Raw genomic sequence first — 22,667 nt, 5'->3', positions numbered from 1 at the left:
ACGATCCATGTGTTGCGGTCGTAACGGTGTCCATTTTTAACTTCACACAAAAAAAATATAAAACTTGCTGGAGCTGCCAATTCTGAGTGAACTTGATACAAAACTAATTGATAAAAACAACCAAGCATTTTTTTATTGTTTAAAAGCTATTGATTATCCAATATATAGCTTCAATGGACACCATGTTACGAACACAACAAAATGCAAAAAGTATTTTCGACACCATTTTTTCTGCAAACTCATTGAGCAACTATGTTCTTGCTATCATGACCAGAAAATTCAAAGTTTATTCTCTGGAAAACAAATGCAGAAATGTAAATATGACCAATTTTAAAAATCCATATTCATGTCACACATCTGGAACCAATACTGAATTATGCCTCATATATGTTAACATTCTATACATTTATGCATTAGCTAGTGTTTGACGGCAAAGTTCAATAGATACCAAAGTGTTACATGTAGACTTCTTTACACCAAGTAATTTTTTTTTTTTTTTTTTTTTTTGCAAAATTTTCTACTTGAACCGATTTATTAATTCCCCTTGTTTCAAAGGCATAGAAAATTGGAGCGAAGAGCAAATAGATTTCTTCGTTCCTGTTCAGTCTCATGTTCAGACATAAAACTGAGTTTATTGTTGAATCGGAAGATGGCGCCTAAATAACAAAATTGTTCAACTAAGAAGTTTTATTTTTGCGAGCCTTGGCGAGCAAAAAGTAAAACTTCGAGACGAGCTTCATAAAATCTCAAGTTAAATGAACACAAATTTAAGATACTTTTTATCACATTTCTAGAAAAACCTACATGACAAAGAATTTCACGTCAAAATGTATTCCGAAAATCCAGCAGAGGCCGCCATTTTGTCCCACTGACCTCGTAAACCTGACGTCATTTTATTGTTTCTGTCTGACGTCACAATAAATTTCCAGCCAATGAAAATCGCTCCAGGTCATATTAAACTAGTGACATATACAAAAATAATACACGGGCGAAATCACTGGATATCAGGCGGATTATGTGATACATATAAACAGAAAAAAACTTTACGAAAATATACGAAACTACTATAAAAACGTTTTTTATTAGAAGTTTTCGCAATTATAGTTTGTAAAGCAAAAAATAGCACCAATTGTACTAACCTTAGGTCTGAATCCGAATTGTGCGTCCGTTAAAATATCAGGTCTACTAGTTGTTAGGGTCAATTCGACTCCTTTGCTTATGAACACAGTAACTCCAGTAGAACTTTCAGATGGAAAACAACTTTAGTTTAAAATAGTAGTAATAAATGCAGCATAGACAATAAAAACAAGTTAACATGTGACCGGGTGGAGTGTGTTGCTTGGTGTCTTCGGTGGCATGCTTCAGTAATATAGCACAATAAAAAGGACAATAGTTCCACTATACAAGAAGACACAACACGAATATATCGCAGTCTCCCAAAGCACGCACCTCGTACTACATACACGCAATACACTGCATACATGGGAGGCCGTCCTCACATGACCCTAGCTGTTAATAGGACGTTAATTTAATTAAACAAACAAACAATAAAAACACTTTACCTAAAACATCAATTTAACAAATGAACCAGACCGTGAGATTTACCACGTTTAAGGTTACTTGTTATACCAAAGTCTATATAAGTGATAGTTACTGCTAACTCTTTCCGCTCAACATAAAGGGAGTGAGATGACTGACGTTGCCCGTATAATTTGACCAGGTATGTCGCGTGGTGTCTTCGATGGCATGCTTCTTTGATACGGCACTATAAAAAGACGACACAACACGATTATATGTACACAGTGTACAAAGATACAGGTAGACTACATTCGGAAGAATATAACTAATTTATTAATAAAGGTCGTTCTGCGTTCGCAGCTTTCAGGTATTTTGCTAAGTTCTGTAAATCTTTTACATTTGTTACATTAAAATGTTGTTAAATAAGCTAAAGAAATAAAATTCTATTTTGTATTTGTCAAATGAAATTTGTGATAAGTACCTGCAATATAAATATAATATTAAAGTAACCTCACAGAGAGAAATGTTAACAGAACAGCATACATGTGTTCTATTAACTGTACATGTATCTATGCGATTAGCTAACTGAGATCACTGTTTTACACAAGTATGTCCTCTTTGCAATATCGTCAACTATCGAATGCAGTGTGTACGACTTCTACTTCGGCGTCCAACCCTTCCTGCAAGACGTCTTGAGAATACTGTACAGTCTTTTTCTTTACCATCTTTTACAAGTTGTATAGATACATACTCGTCTACGACACCTTGCAATGTCCCTTGCTTCATTTTCATTTCCAGCTAGGGACTCTATAACTAACTGTATGAGTCTTAATCAGGATTCCATTGGCATGTCTTACGTGTTTGGTATAGATACAATATAATGTGTAATAAGATTTTTTCCGGACTCTTAACGACTTGCGTTCCCCCGAATAAATGTCTACCATTGAATCAGACCATGAAGCAATTTTACTCGGTAACGATGCGTGGCTTGTCGTTTTGTACAGAATCGGGTAACAAGGCGCTTAAGAATCGTAGTTTTTTTTTTTTTTTTTTTTTTTTTTACTTTTCAGTTCTGTGAGATACACAAAGTAAATTTCCTGATCCAATAAAAAATACTCGTCCCAGGATATGGGTTTGATCACTGGTTGTTTTTCGGCATTGGCCTATTTTTCCTGTCAAATATGTTAAACGTTAGTAAAAGTTTAGCTAGAGAAATTTATGCAAAAAAAAAAAAACTCACAAAATACGTTAATCCCTTTGGTTTATAGTTTACATGCACGCAATATATACATCACGACATTTGTCCTTTGATGTTCACCTTGGCCCTGGATGTAGGGCGTTAGATTTGTACCTGCTGCTCCTATTGCATGATCGTAAAAGGCGACTAAATTTAGGATCTTATCTTTTCTCTTCTTCCTAACTGACTTGATCTTTCCTAATGCCTCCCTTGGCACCGCCTCACTTTTGGCATTCAGTTGAGCGTTCGCCCCTGTGAGGAGAGCTCTGGTTTCTGTCCCCTGGCCGAGACACATCAGAGTCTGTAAAAGTGGTAGTTTCCGCTCCTGCATAGCGCTCAGCATACATGGAGTGGGACAACTGGTTCGTGTCAGTATAATAAGACCGGAAGGGGTGTGTTGCTTGGTGTCTTCGACGGCATGCTTCAGTGATATAGCACTATAAAATGGTGCCAGTATACAAGAGGACACAACATGAATCCCAAAACATGCACCTCGCACAACATACACGCAACACACGGATACATGGGAGGCCGTCCTTACATGACCATTGGGCCTGCAGGTAGGGCGTAAGAATGATACCTGTTGTCCCTATTGCAGATGGTAAGAGGCGACTAAATTTAGGATCTTATCTTTTCTCTTCTTCCTAATTGACTTTATATTTCCTAATGCCTCCCTTGGCAACGACTCGCTTTTGGCCTTCGCGTTCGCTCCTGTGAGGAAGGCTCTGGGTTCTGTGGTGTCTTCTGTGGCATACTTCAGTGATATAGCACTATAAAAAGGGCAATAGTTCCACTTAACACAACATACACGCAACAAATCGCATACATGGGAGGTCGTCCTTATATGACAATGGCTGTTAATAGGACGTTAAAATAATCAAACAAACAAGCAAATACATGACCATAGTTGTTAATAGGACGTTAATTAATCAAACAAACAAACAAAAAAGTGTCGGGTCGTACATGTACGTCTTACCAAGATGAGGTGTGTTGCCGGTACTTGTCTTGGGTAGCATGCTTCACTGATATAGCTCTATAAAAAGGACAAGAGTTTCACTATATACTGTACAAGAAGACACAACACGAACATACCGCAAATACACGCATTACACACTGCATACAAGCAGCACATGTACAACGCATACACTGTACATGAGCGTCCATATGCTTAATTACATGACCATGAGGTTTATTAATAGGGCGTGAATTTAATCAAACAAAAGTGTAAAAGCACGAAAATGTATACCTTATTAGTTAGTACATGTACTTCACCGAGTATTCTAGATTTACATTGTACCTACATTTGTACATTTTAAGTATTCATGAGCATTATTTACATCAGTGTAAGTCACACAGTGTACAGAAAACAATGGACGCTCATTCTTGTTCGTTAATTAATTTTATATTTTTTTTTCAATCACAATCGAATTAAATGCTTATGCATTTACAAATGTAACAAGTCAACACAAAAAACAACAACATATAAACATTTATAATATTGAATTAATTATAAAAACCATTGAATTTTGTCCATGCACAAACCAATGCAATTTAACAATAACCAGGTGCATTTTATAGTACTATGACAGAGAAACTGTAAAGAACCTTTTAAAAATTCAAAATACCCCAATATGATATCGTTTTACGAAATTGAACATTCATTTGATGTAATTTTGGACCAAGAAGGGAACCCTGATATACACCATGGGAAGGCAATGCAACATGCATATTGTAAATCATCCCTAGCACCTGCTCCTGTGACCGTTTTTAATTTTTAAATGTGTCTTACAAGTTCTCTGTGATATTACTACAAAATCCACATGGCTTTTGTTTATTGGTTGATGTGCAACTTTCTACGAACGCTAACGCTAAAATTAGATCAAAATATCGCGCTTTACATTGTACTTCGAAAAAGTGAAAGTAGAATTTGTTTATATGACCTTTGACCCCAATACGTACAGAAATATATCGCTACGCGGACGTAGAGGATACATAATATATAATAGAAAATAATCAAACTTGCCTTGTTTGTTTGAAACGAAATGTTAAATAAACTGAAGATTTATAGTCTGTTAATTAAGAAAAAAGTATTATATGTCGATTAAAGATTATTGTGAACAGAACTATTTTTCGTCTCGGAGTTACAAACAGGTGTTTAAATGGGTCATGATCATGTGGTTGATAGAGTCATCGGGTCAAGTTATCTCAACCTATTGTTGTCTTGCTACCTTATTTGGCAACGGTAGTGTTTAAGAGCCTATGTATACAGTAAGACTGTCCGATCTGAAATGTGTCATTTTGTAAAGATGTCTCCCGGCGTTTTGTCTGTCATTTTATCACTCGTGGTGGCCGTGAGTTGTGATATTTATCTACACAATCCAAGGTAAGTTATATATATAATTACAGTTCTACCTTTGTATGGGTAAACAGCGTTTAGTCATGTATTTGTAAAGTTAACATTTGTACATGTTAAGATCACATGAGCTTGAAGTCCTGTCAATTAAATACCCAATATAAAGAGGTTATTTATCTTTTATAATATATTTGTGCTGTATATTATTGACAGAACGACAATTAGCCCATGCAGGCCAGCTCCTGTGGTTTAATACACTGTAATATGAAGGTTTGTGTAACACGTTACATTCACATTGATAATGAGCACATATTGTTGTTGAATAATCTAAATCACGGATACACAGTCTTGTCAACATGTTATAATACCTTATTATGAGTCATACGGTACGTGCACCGATGTCTGTTTACCTGGTCAGGTGTACAGTAGCATCACAATGAAGGTGTATATACGCTGTATATTATTGATCATTGACCTGGCCATGGATGATACAGCTACAAATAATTGTACTATAACACGTCAATTAGCTGATAGCCGGACAGTATTATAAATAGCTGATCATCAGTGGACATGCCCTCTACCATTGATATCAAATGTACAAACTTATCACATTCACATTGATAATGAGCACATATTGTTGTTGAATAATCTAAATCACGGATACACAGTCTTGTCAACATGTTATAATACCTTATTATGAGTCATACGGTACGTGCACCGATGTCTGTTTACCTGGTCAGGTGTACAGTAGCATCACAATGAAGGTGTATATACGCTGTATATTATTGATCATTGACCTGGCCATGGATGATACAGCTACAAATAATTGTACTATAACACGTCAATTAGCTGATAGCCGGACAGTATTATAAATAGCTGATCATCAGTGGACATGCCCTCTACCATTGATATCAAATGTACAAACTTATCCCGAAATACATTTATTGTATTAAATTGATGTTTATAAATATGCAATACTTATAATTATATACTGAATGATTTGTACATTGTAAGGGGTCATCTACATGTACATCATATAATATGTATAGTATGCCATTGCTTTACTTGATGAAAATTCATTCAAGTAAATTTGAGAAATCATTTTTCAATTATATTGAGTCAGAAGTAAGTAATTGTTTTGAGAGCCATGATTGTTAGTAAGTTTAATTGATGTTTTTTAAACTGGCAATAAACAGTACATGTATATTAAATAATATAAACTGTATATATAATTGTGTAAAGTTTCAATGTTAACATTTTTGAGGGAATTAAATTAATTATTGTTTCATCATTGTATTTACATTGCATGCCTCCTATATCAAATGATTATATTAGATTCATATATATGTAGAAACTCAATTTAACTCTGTTATTGATTTTAAATGTTGATTTGATCCAGTTTATGGACCATGCACCAGCCTGGACAATTCTCCTGATATCTTGGTGGTTTTATGCCACAAAACCACACAACATATATATTTTTTATCTGGTGCACATGCACTTAATATTAAATAAGTATAGTTTGATTGGGAAAGATTCAAACTAACCCAGTTACCGTAGTTTTTCTTTAATTTGAGGTGTGAAAAAAAGTTTATTTTCAATCCTAAATCAGTGGAATAATAATTGAGAAGAACACGTCTAAGATTCATATAAACTTATAACATGTTGTGTGTATGATCATGCACTGATATGTGAGCAGGAAATGACCACTTTGTATAAAGGTCATGTTGCAGACAATAAGGAAGTGATGTCCTAAATTCCTTAGCAAATGCAAATGTATTATAAATTGATACTGAGTGACAAAGGTACAAAACATAGCATAAGCCAGTTAAAAATACCAACCAGATATATATGTATTTACTTTTAAGAAGAGCTCTACACATGCACACATTGATAGTGATTCATATACATGTACAGTATAATATGTCACCCTTTTTATCTTGCAAATTTAAATTAATTAAGGCTAACTCTGACCTGTTACCTGTAAAGAATGTAGCAGGCAATAATAAATAATGTGTTAATTAGTCTTGTTTAAAGTGAATAGTCGGGCAAAGAAAACCAGTCTAAATGCGTACATTGGCCTTCCAAAAGTTCTCACATATTAATACGACGGCCAAGTTCTGCTTACGTTTCCCATTTCTGAACATTGAAATAAAGAAAAGTTGAAAGCGTGTAACCACGGACATAGTCAGCCGGGAGGATGTTTTAGAATTCCCATACTTTAAATTAATTTCTGCGTACGCAGACAGATTTTGGCGAGATATTTTATTTTCCTATTTCATAAGAAATTATACTGGATACATTCACACCATTTTTACCGACTTTAGCCATCCTTGCCCGACTGTTCACTTTAACTCAAAAGACCATACATGTGCTTTGTTCATGAAGTATTTGTTTTTGTACTGACCAAACTTTTCACTGTTTATTTTTTCATTCAAGTACACTGAATTATCTCAAAAAAGATTTGGTGGGTTTTCTTTTTCCCAGTCTATAATTTTTTTTCCCTTTCAAATTAAAAAAGAAAAAAAAAAGAAAAAAACAAGTGGTACTGAAATGACTAAAGAATACTGATAAGTGGTATAATAGTGATTAAGGTATTGGAAACTAACTCTCTTTTACTTTATGACTTGTTCTCTACCTGTGCATTTTCTTATTTGAATTCTACATGAAGTACACTCTAGTTATCAGATACACATGTACACTTTATTTGATGCAGATATATATAGGTCAATGGTTTTTTTCTGGGTACTCTGATGTAGAATCCTTAATTATAAATTACCGAGCTGTACGGTTTGATCTAAAACTAAAACAAGCAAACAAACAAGCTACAGGGTTCTGTAAGACAAATAAAACCAAACATTTTATGTGTATATCAATATTTTCTTTATTTTTCGTCATGGTTATGATTTTAAAATTTTAAAGAATGTCTTTGATTTCTATTTTTAAAATGTATCATGTAACTTCATACGTGGCTCAGATGTCTTCGTTACAGGTAATTTAAGCTACAACTGTATAATATACTTCTACGTCATTGAAGGGTTTATTGTCGTGATGTAGCACGATTTGTATTGTATCTGAGGAACATGATAGGATTAGTGACGTTGATCTCAATTCATTTTTTTCTGATTCTCTCATTGTTCGCATGATTTAGAACATGTTATTCATGGATGAACAAAAATTCTCATTTTAAAATATTCAGAGCAACCCATGAAACACTTCACACACACTTAAATATTTGCTGACATCATTCTTGTATACAGTAATAATTAAATTTTCTTTGTTCCTAAATTTCTGTTAGGTCTATTCTTTTTTTCCATTCCACAATGAAAAAAAAATCTGAGAATTGCGCGAAAAAGCGACGTTATCATGACGTCACAATAGAAACATTGACGTTGCGTATTGATTTGGAAAAATAATCCCTTGGGAAAAAATCAATGGAATCGTACGTGTCAACGTATTTCATTTTATAAAGTAGCCTGGAAAATTAATAATAAGCATTGAAGTCACTATTTTTTAATTTCATCGGGGTATGAAATATATTTTGTTTGCATACTTTTGTGAGAATCACACAGTTTGCAAACAAATTTATTTCATACCCTGATGAAATTCAAAAATAGTGACTTCAATGATTAATTAAAATTATACCACTTTGTATAAATTTATTCAAAATTAAGCTTTAAACATGAAGTAATATAGTGTTTAAAGGTGTATACTGTTTCAATTCAACCCAATTTTTTACCTAGTACATGTAAGTACAAAATTATCCTTGTTAATTTTGTAATCACTTAATGATTTTATGTTACTTATGTGTATGTTCAAGTATTAATAACCTCATCAATTTCTTATTGTTAAATCTTTGTAACAAATGAAATGAATTCTAGCTAATACCAATACATTTGTCTCAGTCATATATTACAATCATAATGTATCATCCTAGCAGGAGATCCAAGTTCTTTATTATAACTGTAGATGGATATAGTGAAAAAATATAAATATATTGCTGACTTTATTATATTTCCAGATCTTTGTTGGAAGACTGTTAAAAAACATAATTGTCTAACCTGCATTTGCAATATATAACAGATTTATCTGCTCTTGCGGGTAGGTATGGAAGGTGAGAGTTATGTCACATTTATTGTTGAAAAAGTTAAATCTGTGTGTTCATCTACGAAATGATGGAGTCACAATTGATACAGCCACTAGTCCACATGGGTAAATAACTGCAAATTTCAATTTGACATTTATTTATTTTTATTGTACTTTTCAGAGGAAGTAACAACCGACTTGATGAAGAAACTAGGAACAGAGCAAACAATGACAGGTAATTTCAGGTCTATTTGTATAAGTAAGGTCAAGGTTATACCCCCAATTAAAGTGTTGATATCTATTGCAATCACTGTAAACTTTAGCCATAGGTACATATTCTGTTTTTGCATATCACAGAGTTATCTACCCTTGCGGGTAGGTATGGATTGTGACGTCATTTGTTTGCGAGCGTAACATCATACTTTTTGGAGAAAATGATGTGAATTATGCTCCCATATTATGACGTTACAATCGATACCTACCCGCAAGGGAGCTGACTCTGTAATATATGCAAAGACGTAATACAAATGTAGTAGTACTACTATATACTCAAAATCAAAGTGAAGGTATCAATAGCTGGTGAGAGTAATAAATGTTTGTATATATGAGAACTGAATACATTGTACGTTCATTTTACTATCCTATAATATTGAAGATGCATATACAGTGTACCGGTATATATGCTGTAGTGTATAGACCAATTGGACATATAATGTACGATTCATTTTTGTTGAATGAAAGCTTAAATATTCTAATTCAACCTGAGGCTACAGGTAAACATAATTAGTCATCATGATACACGAGGTAATATAATTTACATCTTTAAGTCTATTACTTTGTGGTTTGATTTTTTTGTCAAGATTTGCAATTGTTTTTCTAGAAATAAGTTCTCTTTATCATGTCCTGTTGCAAACATTAATTCTGAAATTGGGAATAGAAATATTAGAACCAAGGAAAATTAATACTCTTTTTATATTAACAATTAAAATTTTCAATTTTAGCTCAGAAATTTAGAAAATAAAACCAACATTTCTTAAGTCAACAATTAGTCAAAAACAAAACATCCATTCCTTACAAAAAGCTTAAGCAAAAAACTATGCACCTGATAATTAATGTCCCTGTCTTAAGTGTTAATGTTTAATATGTAGATGCACATGAGTGAGTTTTACTAGATTGAGGAAATCATCTGTTTTAATATGTCATTTTGGTGATTCTGCGTCATAGTAGAAAGTACACAAAATAATTATGTAGAGGACAATTCAAATGTTCTTTAATTTTTGTCACAAAAAATACAAACAAAACCGATCCCATTATTGTGGTTGCTTTTCTAATTGGCATGTATATATATGTCCTAGCTATTTACCCTGTTAATGTTTCCTCAGGTTGTAAACAACATAAATTAGACTATTATTTTCTTCCTTGATCAGCCATACATAATCATCATCAAAATAAAACCATTTTATTAATTTGGCTTCGAAATATTTGGCTCAGGTTACAAATCTATATTTTTCACTAATTAGTTAGAAAAGAAATAATAACTATCTGAGGTACATGATTATTTATTAGTCTAAAAGCTTAAGTCAGACCCTGAATTCAATTGCTATCAAATGAATAGATCTGACACTTTTATGTGTATGTAGTATACTTCATATGAAATTAAATGAATTAAATATACGCACAATATCATGAACTGCCTTTGAATCAGCTAGATGTGAAAACAAAAAAGTTGTAAATATAAATTAAAGTTGTCATTGATATTCTAAGTTTTCAACCCATTACCTTTACTTTTAATTTGACTATATATATATATATAAGCTCTGATCCTAGATTTTCCTTCAAATCATAGTGCCACATGTAGGTCTGTATTAATTAAAATATTACATGTACTAATTAACTGTCAACAGTACATGCATGATGATGAAAAAAGTTAGATATTTGGCAAATTGACGGGAGGGACACATATAAAAGTGACACCTGATACATTTAAAGGACCAATATGATTTTGATGTTTTTGTTTTAGAATGTTTGACTCTCAGAACAACAACCGGGGAGGTTACAATGTTGGCTCCCTGTATTACTACGCTGGGTCTACACTACAGATCGAGTGGTGAGTTTACAGTGTCATTTATTGTATTCAACCTATATATAGCTAATAAACACCATCGTCCCTGTAATTATAAGTGCCCATTTCATTTTTTCGGCATCAATTTCAGTTGTCTCGACTTAAAAACAGATTGACTGTATGAATACGTACTGTAAGGAAAATGAATTAAAATACGTGCTTTATAGATTCATTTTGTAAATGGACAATTACATGTAATACTGGATAACTAGCTTTTCATGAAATCTGTGGAAACTAATGAAAACTTGCATACATTGTAACAGAAAAAATATCATTTTAAAAACTTATTTATAAAAATACATTTTATAAGTGGACATTTTACTGAATAATCTGTGAAAAATATAACAAAAGCTTTGATATAAGCTTATATAGATGACTTATTTGATAATATAAGTGCTGACATATGGTGTATTATCTCAAAATCAATGGAAAGCAACTTTTAAAAATTTGCTCATATTTATTACCCAACAGGACGAACCAGCATTCCTGTGCCAGCCCTCACTCTCACTGTGAATTAGTGATACAGTACATGTGTGATGGCCTTGTCAGAGACGGAGCCACCACAAAGTGAGTATATATAGGGAGTCCAAATACACATTTCCGTTAATTATTAAATTTTAGGTTTAGAATTATGTGATGTCCTATTAACAGCTAGAGATGTTTATACCCTAAATATTAACAAGGACTAGGAGGTAGTGAAAAGTGGTGAAGTATCCTGGAAGGGAACGACCACTAACCTGTGTGACCAGTTCCTTGTAACTGCCCCATATGATTTTGGATTTTGATCCCACACCCAAGAGATGGGTTGGGAGGGGGATATAGTGGTAAGATATCATGAAGATTCTCCTCTCCCCCCCCCCCAACCCCACCACCACACACATACCCTTCCCCATTCCTTTTCATCCTCCTGACCTATTAACCAATTAAATGGGGCAGAAGTAATGAGTGACTACATTGTAGGACTGCAGTGATGCTAACAATTCAGTATAATATATGATGTGTATAGAAGTCAAACTGGGGACTACACACTGAGTAAAATGACTCCATACTTTTATATCTGTTATTCAAAATTATTTTGAGAAAGTCATTTATACAAGGGATTGACATTCACCACTCTAAAAGAGTTAAGAACTCATTAACTGGGAAATTCTCCACAGAAAATTGTATGTAATTGATACATGTAAGAACTAGGTCTAGATACTATCTTCAAGGATACTTTATCACTACAGTGTGTAAAGAACTGTAAGTTACTCATACCTGTAGCTAATTTGATTATAGGGATAACGTTGGAAGGTTGTATTTATAGCATCAATTAACACTAATTATGAATCAATGTCTTTGAAATGTAGTTAGATTACAGAAAACATGATCTGTTTGTTGTTTGAAGGACCATTCCTGAGGCCAACAACCAAAACCAATGTGAGAACTTTGACTGTAATACAGACAAGAATTACGGTATGAACGAGGATATTCATCACTATAGCAACTGTCGCATGAGAAAGCGTAACCAAGGACTCTTCTATGCTGACCAGGTAAAAGAAAAAGAGATAATTTAATACTGTTTAAGTAATAACAGTATTCATGTATGCATGCCTTTGTCTTGATCGTAACAAGATATATATTAAAGTTGTATAAATGCCCCCTTTCCATGTATTTAACAATGTTTTACAACATGTGATACTTCTAATATCAGCATTGTATCCCATATTGCCACGTGCACTCAGGCACTTAATCAATTTATAAACAAAAAGGAATTACAGTCAAACCTGTCTGTAAAGATCACTCATGGGACAAAGAAAAGATGTCTGTTATACACAATTATCAACATCACAGTATGTCATTAAAGGTGATGATACTGAATGATACTAGAATTGAAAATATTAATAAGCCATAAAAAATCTTGCACCAGTTTCTTTTATGTTTCAGAACTTGAGAAATCGTAATAGACAGTACGCTGTGAACACACGTCAGAATCCTAACGGTAATCGTCGAGGTTACGAGTGTCCCGAGGAACGTGATTATTACCCCTACTGGCATCCATCACCATGGAAGGTATAAACTCGATCTCAATAAGATTTCTAATTATAGAAATTAACCAGCCATTATGACGGTTTAATCAGAAAATACCAAACCAATACAAAATTTCATTAACATAACTAATGAATGATGTTCTTAATACTATGAATTACCCAATCACTCAATCAATGAAATACTTAAATGGGTCATGTTCTCTTTACACTGCTTAAATGATTGTTCGTCAATTTTCAAAAACTATTTAGAAAATCAATATTTCTTACGATGTATAGTGGATGCAGATCTAGTCTTTTCTTTTAATTACAGGAAGTTATTGTGAAATACTACATATGTACTTCCTTTTGTAACTTAAATACAGGAAGTTATTGTGAAATACTACACATGTACTTCCTTTTGTAACATCATTGTGATATACTGTATGAAGTGTATGTTCTGTTTTATGAATACTATTGTGGTAGAGGTATTTTATTTATGTAAGGGTGGTCTATTTTAAGGATATCGCTGTGATGACCAATGACGTCAGTCGGTGCGTGTACTACCAGCGTGAAAGTGAGAACGTGAAGTCACGTTGGGCGTGCTACCTCCCCAAGGAACTGATCATAGAAAACTATAAATCATTTGTCATCCCTAACAATAAGGAAGACTGCGAGGTCGGTATAAAAATGTCATTTTGTTGTAAATATATTATTTATAATTTTATCATGAAATATACTCAGATTAATGCTTTTAATAATTTAAATCTAGCTTTCAAATAAGTGGAGTCTCCTAAAGAAATAAGAAGGTTAATGAGAATCTAATTTTTAATATACATTTTATTGGTTTCTTACCATGTTTATAAAGATTAATCTGTACGTATTACATTTACGTTTATTCTGTTATTTCAGGCCTTTACCTATCCTAACAGTGACCCTGATGCGGTGAGAGGTGTTTGGAAAGAATACCGTTCTCATGGATTATCTCCCCCTGACTGTCGTGAAACAGAGTTCTCACGTGACAATCACCTTGGTAACGGCCTGGGAGGACAACCCAATGTTTACAACTGGACCATTCCTGATATCAGTCATGAGAATTGTGTATTACGAATGAGGTAAAATTGCATTATGGAGTAATTATGAAAAAAAAGAAAGATTTACCAAATGGTGTCAGATAAGCTATACTAATTCAGATATATGTATGTTTCAACACTGAAGACAAAAAATATTTGGTGTTTTTAAAGTTTGATGAAAACAAATTAAGATCAAAGAAGATATCTTATTAAGAGATCTTACATAGATTAGAATTGATTAATTTTAATAACAGTAAAGTAATCTACCAGTAATTCTAACTAAAAAGATACTATGTAGAGTTTTCTATTTTCAGTGTGTTTGCAGGTATACAAAAATTAAGATTAATCATATGAATTAAAATCATGTTTCATTTATAAATGATGCTAAAATAAACTTTGTAGAAGTTTATATCAATCAAAAAATTGAAATATTTAATAGATTTTCAGATAATAAGGGTAGAATTGCCATTTATAGCCTGCCTGAATGGTCCATGATATACATGTATGATATTAACGTATTCAGTAAATCTTTATCTATGTCCTTTGAACCACAGGTACAACATCTCCACCAATGATTATGATCCATGGAACACAACCTCGGCCAACAATTCCCCGAATCTTGCCCCAAAGTATGGCTTCGGTAGTCGACAAGCAGCTGAAGAGAGAGGGTACGAGTTTGAGGGAAATCCTGATGTGAAGGTGTTTGATGATGCCGACTTCACTTTAGAACTGGCCATCAATACAGCACAGTATGGAAGGACATTCCAGGATAGGTACGTTTAAGGTCAAAGAGTCAGGGAGAATTCTGACCTGTCTACATGTATATAAATCAGACATCGCGAAAGTTGAAAAAAAATGGCCGGACTTTCGGACCGGCAATGACTGTTAGTAAGCCGGACCAAACAAGATTTTGCCGGACCGAACATTAATGTGAATTTTTGAAGTAAACATTACTTCCTGGTGTTCCTGCTATAAATATCCAGGCAGTTGTTTTCATGATTATCTAATTTATCTTATGCAGTATAGGTTTGTGTCAGGTTCAACACCTGCGTAATACTTCAGAGACGCCATTTCGACCGACTTTCAGTACTCAATAATTGCTGAGTCAAATTTTGCCGGACATGTCCGTCGGACCGGCATATTTCGCGATGTCTGATAAATTCATTCATACGCTTGATACAAGAAAAAATTTTAAAATGCTTAAATGCAAAAAAAAATATGTTATGCACATGATTGAACTCATAAACAGGTTATTACTAAAAGCATTTCAATTAATTAATACAAATTGTGATTACCTGGTAATTAGTTATTTAATTTTATAGTTTAAATGGATGCAGAATGTCAATATCAAAGATATACAAGTATATATTTGCTAAGGGGAGATAATCTGTTTTGTTTCAGATCCCATTCTTTTGCTATTCGGAAGCGGCCAGCTGGATATGAAAGCACACAGATTCACAACCTGAATGTGAGAGGCAAAAGGGGAAATATTGTACAAGTGTATCCTTCTGTGGAATATGACTTTGTACCAAATAATCTTCAGGTTTCGACAGGGGATGCAGTACACATACAGTAAGTACCTGGTACATATATATATAAACTAAATGGTGACCTTCCCACACAGCTATTCAATATCACGATGGTCTTGGTTGAGTTTAGTGACACAATCTTTCAATAGACCGACTTTTGTGGAGAGCAGTGCCATGTATATGTATTTATTTCAGTCATAGATAAATGAATACTACAAGCATTGTAGTGGTAATGATCTAGGTCTTCTGGTACTCTGAATTCCGTCGACCCTTAAAATCAGCCATGTTGTCATATTACTGTATATGTTTTAAAAGAAAATTGAAGAAACTGAAGTCAGCCAAATTAAAACATGGGATAGGCTACAATTGTATTATAATAATTCAGAAGTAAAGAAATATGCTTATATGCCTAGTAATACTTTCATATATTCAAATCACCATAAACACTTATAGTACACATTTTTCTCAGGTGGACAGGTTCAAACACCAACAACCCTAACAACGAAGGAAATGGTCTGGCACGTACAGACAGGAACAACATTCTTCAGCTGAAGCCAAGAAATTTCCCAGAGGGCAATGGGGTACAGTTCGGTCCTGGTAGGGTGTATGGTCACTTCGGCAACAACTATCCCGACCATCTCACTAACTCCAGCTTCCTTGGATTGTCTAGAACAGATGTTGGACATCTTGCTATGAACTCACCAGGTTGGAAATTTCTTGAATTTTATTGAAAAATATTTAAATGTTTTTTTAAAGAATCCGAATATATTTTGATTCTTTGGATAATTGTAATGCTTCAAATTGAAGAATTTATTGTAAGCATGATATCATTCAACCAGGGGAGGAAGGGGACAATTCATGGTTTTGATATGTCAGTTTTTCACATGCGAGCTATATTTTATATACTATACTTATAAACTTTGCACAATATTGCTTGCAGTACAATTCAATTCAACGATATCAAGTAGCATTAAATGTTAATTAAAATTCAATTTTCTTTAAAGGTCAGTTTGGTGGAGAATTATCACAGTTGGACGATGCTGGACCCTACTTTGATATGGGCCTGAGGAAAGTCAGTCAAACAGGGACATATCACTACATGTGTACTAGAAATAACGACTTCTCCAACCGTGACCAGAAGGGTCGGGTCACTGTCTACCCCTACCCACAGCAGTTCACCTCTATAGGCTGGACCGGGGGCCAGATCACACTCCCCACAGGGTGAGTGCTAGTGAAGGGACTGGGAGGAGAAACTTAGTAGTAGATAGGGTTAAATTATAATCACATAATCATAATAAAGATAATAGAAATATTTTAATTACATGCATTTATCAAAATCAAATAGAGTTTTGATATACATGTACATACTTACAAGCATGTAACTTACAAAGATAAACTAAACATATCATTTTGTTAGTGGTATTTTGTGTAATTTAAAAGAAATGACATTTTGAAGAAGAAAAAAATATAACAAACAATTTACCAATATACATTTAACCTGCATTTAACTTCAGACATTCTTACTACCCCTAGTGTAAGATTATTATTGTGAAAATATAGTTATACGTTTTTTTTTTATATAATTATCTTTAACAGACAAGCTTCAGTTAACGTCCAGCAAGGAGCATTTACAGGACTGCAGAAGTTGACCCTGGCCGAGTGGACGAGGGACCCAGGGAGATAATCGCCTAAACAGCATGGGACGTAGTATGCAGGTCAGTGATGTGTGTATAATTATGTGATCTGTGTCTAAAATAACAATCTTGGGGGCATATTATACAGGATGTCATTAAACTCTGGTCAGATAAAAGGGACAATTCAATCTAAGAAAACATTAAAATGTGTACGTATTTCGGAAGAAAACAGTTCTAATGGAAATTAGATCAGTCAGTTTTACTGTGATATGCCAGAAAAGCTAAGGCCAAACAAAATTAATTCTTAGTTTCTCAGGCCCCGCCGCATCGACATTTACCCCCCGCACCAACGTTTTTTATGCGCCATAAATCGAGACCGCCGCATCGAACGCACCCCAAATTTTCATTCGAACTCGCTCGAAATTTCCATTCGAAAACGCACCTGGAAATTGGCTCCAATTTTAGTATGCACCTTTCATTTCCGGTAAAAAATGGCTGCTAATGTCAGTATTTGCTCAAAACGGAATTGTTTCCTCCAGGATTATGTATTTTCAACTGGTTTTCTTTAGATATAGTGACGATTGAGATATTTAAAAGCTGTTCTTAAAGACTGAGTAAGAATTTACATTTTTTACACGTGTTTTCATTGATTTTCATGTCCTTCAAGTGAGAAAAAATAAAATGTTATCTGCCGCATTTGTTTTCAGAGAAATAAAAAATAAAAAAAATATTCCCGCCGCCCGCACTGACTTTTTAAAAAAGTGGCCTGAGAAACTAACAATTAATTTTTTTTGGCCTAATGGTGGTGAAATACGTGTGAAATGTTCAAACTCACTCGCTGTCTGCCATTACACATTGTGGTCTAAGATATGGTATGCCGAACCCTGTCCCTTGCTCGTAGAGTAATGCAACTTTAGTCTAGAACTGCTCAAATTACTCTGGCAGTAGTATGTTTACCTTATTAGGTGAATTATCTTGCCTAAAAATCATTGTATTACCTCCTCAGTGGTTTTGCAGTTCATTTGTTTAATGTGCGTGACTTTGACTCGGATATGGGTTCAGAGTGCATGTTGTACCTGCTTTATCGTATCAATCAACAATTTGTAATTACAACGGTCTCGATTAAAATACTAAACAATGACGTGGAATTAGTCAATATTTTATGTTATATGTTTCATAAGAAATGTAGAACAATACATTGTGATGCCATATTTTGCTCCTTGGTTATGTAAAAAAAATTAGCCTCAAGTGAATTGTCTCTTTAAATAGAATAAGTATAACACAGGGACATACACATTAAAAACTGGAAAACTCAATACTCAGGAGTCAGATAAGAAAGGGAGACAGATATTCTTGAATCAGATTACACAGGGTGAGTCAGATTACACAGAGTAAGTGATTCTCATTAAGATTAGGCAGGGTTACAAATTGGGACGCATGGTTTTAATAAAAAGGGTTTTTTTTGTAAGGAAAATCCTTGAATATCATTTGTAAAGAAATTTTATTGACATTATATTATTTTACAGTATGGTGATGAATATGCCAGCAACTTCTATGTGTTGTCTCCTGAATCTCAGCTGACAGATGATCCTCAAAAAGTGACCATCACCATAGCGATTGACGATGATGCCTACAGTCCAGAGGCATATCGGTCGACTCAGGATTCTCTTGGTACATGGGTCAAGGTTGATGCCAGTGTTGAGGGTACAAACCTGATGCTGAGATCAGACCGAGGGGGTGTGTTTGTGGTTCGTTCCCATAGTAACTATGGACCGATCATTGGTATTGTCGTGGCCTGTGTAGCTCTCGTCATCATTGTCGTAGGCGCAGTAGTATATTTCAAACGTAACCCAGACAGGTGGATAAAGCTGAAAAAGTCTACAAAATACTTTGAACGCTCCATGCAAGAAAAGGTTTAAAGTCTGTAACTGGTTATGATACTCAAACTATAACGTCTAATTTATAACAGAGTAATTATCTTAAGTCCCATATGATCACACTGAATGTCTGTTTGAGAATGTGCCATTTATTTACAGGAATAACTTATTCTGAAAAGTAACTCAATTCAGGATAGATATTATACTCTCAGTCAAAAAATTTCTATATTAGTTAGTTCCATTTTGTTTCTGAAAATGAAATTGGTTTTTTTTGGATGACCCCTACAAGTGTACCTAATGATGTGGTGTTTTTAGCTCCCTATTCGAAGAATATGGGGAGCTAATGTTGTCACCCCGGCGTCGGCGTCAGCGTTGGCGTCCCATTTCACGTTAAAGTTTTTGAGCAAGTTTCTGTTTCGTCAATTGTTTAAGCTTAAGTCATCATAAATGTTTATGATTTTATTTTCCTAATGTGTATGGATGCTGAACGTGATAATACAACCAATTTGGGGCCCTTTAGGGGTTTTCGAGTCTGTTAATTTGTCATATTTCCATGTTTAAATAGTAAATACTTGAACATCAACTTCTTCTGAATAGGCGAGCTTTGCTGTTCTCCAACAGCTCTTGTTTTAAATTAGATTTCAAAAAGAGTATATTTGATGAATTTTTATATAGATTTAAACCATTTGGGAATCACACATCATATGTTTAACTCATATTTGTTGTATGATGTTATCACAAATTGTTGATGTTATTGTCATTCATAATTATTATAAAGTACATATCAAAATGAATATGTGATAAATCATTCCATGCAAGAGTTTGAGTAGCATAGCAAATCTGAATATCAAAATTGTGAGTAAAAATTGTTTGAATTAATACTGTTATACACTACTTTTCACAGACGCTGTTAATAACACATACATGTAGTTTTATAAGTTGTATTGTAGCTTATAGACACAGTGACTTAGTACTTCAGGTGAACTCTCATTTAGTTTAGCACTTCACCTATGAGTTACAAGATTGAGACCCATACACTACAGGGCATTTGCTAGCGAAAATTATGTAGATTAATTGACCCCAAAAAAAATATCTGTTTAGGGTTACATTGGCAATAAATAGGGACGGTAGGTCAGGATTTTTTTAGCTCACCTGGTCCGAAGGACGGAGTGAGCTTATGGGATACTCCCGCATCCATTGTGCGGCGTCGGTCGTCGGGCGTCCGTCAACAATCCACTTCTCCTCCATAAGCGCTGCTCAGATTTCAACAAAATTTACTGGTAGCATGCTTATGGGTTACTAACTGAAAATTGTACAAATGATGGGGCTGACCTCCCCAGGGGCCTGAGGGGCCAAAAGGGGTCAATTTGACTATTTCCATACAAACGATTTCTTCTCTGAAACTAAGCATGAGAGAGCACTCATAATGCAATGGTAGCATCCTTACATAGGTGGGGATTTGAAATTGTACAGGTCAATGTAGGTAGTAAATTGATGAAGAATTGAAGTTTTAATGTTAATTTGATTTTTCCTGAACTTTTGAATTATATCCTTTACTTACATGTATTGAATGCCCCCCCCCCCCCTCCCCCCCGGGCCTTAGTCGTGGGGCCAAAAAGGTCAAATAGGCTACTATATCTTCATATAAATTACTTCCTCTCTGAACCTATGTATTGGATAGCATATTTGTATGGTATCTATAGCATCATTTTATGGTTGTTTTTCAAAATTGAACAAATTTTAAGAGTCAATTTTGCTAATTTTTCTAATTGTAAAAGTCTTTGTAAAAATAACTAAAAAAAAAAAAAACAGGTGAGCGATACAGGCCTATGGGCCTCTTGTTTTTAGTGTCTTTTATTCTAAGTAATGGCCGGAACCGGAGTGTGAGATTGAAATCCTAGCCTGACTTAAAAAAAAAATATATATATATATAGAAAAGTGGGAAAATAATTAGGGTTGGGAGGAAAACTTAGGGTTGGTTGGGTAACTCTAAACAGACATTAAAAAATTTTTGGCTTACTTTTTTTTTCTAGAATAGTTGTTGTATTTATTAATGTACTTTAAAGACTAGTCAGTTGTTCACTAAATTTTAGTTTACTGTAAAGTTGTAATTGTAGCTAGTTTAGGTCTTAAGCTTTAATTATATGCCAGTATTTGAAATGTAGGTAGTAAATTGATGAAGAATTGAAGTTTAATGTTAATTTGATTTTTTTCTGAACTTTTGAATTATATCCTGAAGTATGAAATTAGTGGTATTAAATGTACTTATTATTGAATGTCATAAAGGGAGGTAACTCTTATATATCTGAGATAAAATGCCAAAAAGAAATATCAAATTCTCATGAGATATTCTTGAAATAATGCATACCAGGTAATTAATTAATATATGATTCTTGTACTGGTAGAAAATTCAAATTTATATGATTTTTATGCTGCTAGAAAATTTAAATATACACATTTACAAAAACAAACTTTCTTGATACAGAATCAACCAATGCTTGCCAAGTAAATTCTAATTAAATTTATCTATGATGTTTGGTGCAGTAGAAAATTAGCTTGAAACATGAAGTCATAAACAATTATGTTTATGATTCCCGTCATTATGTGCCATTCGAAAAGGATAAAAAACATCATTATTTTGATAAAAATCTGTTATAGGTTTTGATATGTTTTACATTGTGTGATTACAGGTATATTTTTATCATTGTCATTGAGATTGTCGCTCTATGACCACAGAACTGTACAACAATAATTCTTCATAATTTTAGACATATGTTTTATTGAAATACTACTTAAAGTTGCTCCACTGCTAACAAATGGTATTTTTTCACTATCAAAAACAGCAGCAGACAATTTTAGTATTTTTCTTCAGTTACAAAAGTTACTTACTTTACACCATTACTACCGTTGAAAATTTTTAGCTTCTAATTTTGCTTCAAGTAAAAAAATAACAAAAATAATTAATTGCATCCCGAAAAAATGCTGTGGCACTATGTCCTATATGGAATGATGTACTGATTGCGTATGAACCAAAGGCAAAATGAATTATCTTATATTATTTTTTGTGTTAATTAGACATACAGCGGAACTTGGTTGATACGAACTCGGATAATTCGACAACCCGGCTTAATACAAAGTGCTTTGACGGTCCCGGCCGAGTTCCCTCTTTATCTTTGTTTAAAGAACTCGGATAATTCGAAATAGGAAAACTCGAAGAACTCGGATAATACAA

The 22,667-nt window shown here is 33.8% G+C and overlaps 1 protein-coding gene across 1 annotated transcript; it reads left to right on the top strand.

Annotated features, from left to right (window-relative positions):
- The first annotated feature begins 4,912 nt into the window (after nucleotides 1-4,912).
- Nucleotides 4,913-22,443, top strand: LOC138304630 (protein DD3-3-like). Its single transcript, XM_069244800.1, is given in 15 exon segments — nucleotides 4,913-5,138; nucleotides 9,376-9,429; nucleotides 11,215-11,301; nucleotides 11,788-11,883; nucleotides 12,704-12,848; nucleotides 13,243-13,368; nucleotides 13,845-14,000; nucleotides 14,235-14,437; nucleotides 14,950-15,168; nucleotides 15,797-15,967; nucleotides 16,394-16,629; nucleotides 16,929-17,145; nucleotides 17,521-17,593; nucleotides 17,595-17,639; nucleotides 19,085-22,443. Coding segments are annotated over 15 exon segments (2,316 nt in total). The 5' UTR covers nucleotides 4,913-5,043; the 3' UTR covers nucleotides 19,478-22,443.
- Nucleotides 22,444-22,667: the final 224 nt, after the last annotated feature.

This window comes from Argopecten irradians, chromosome 12 (assembly GCF_041381155.1).
Source record: "Argopecten irradians isolate NY chromosome 12, Ai_NY, whole genome shotgun sequence".
NCBI classification, from domain to species: Eukaryota; Metazoa; Mollusca; class Bivalvia; order Pectinida; family Pectinidae; genus Argopecten; species Argopecten irradians.
Note: the sequence above shows the minus strand (reverse complement) of the source record. Positions and strands in the feature narration are given on the sequence as shown.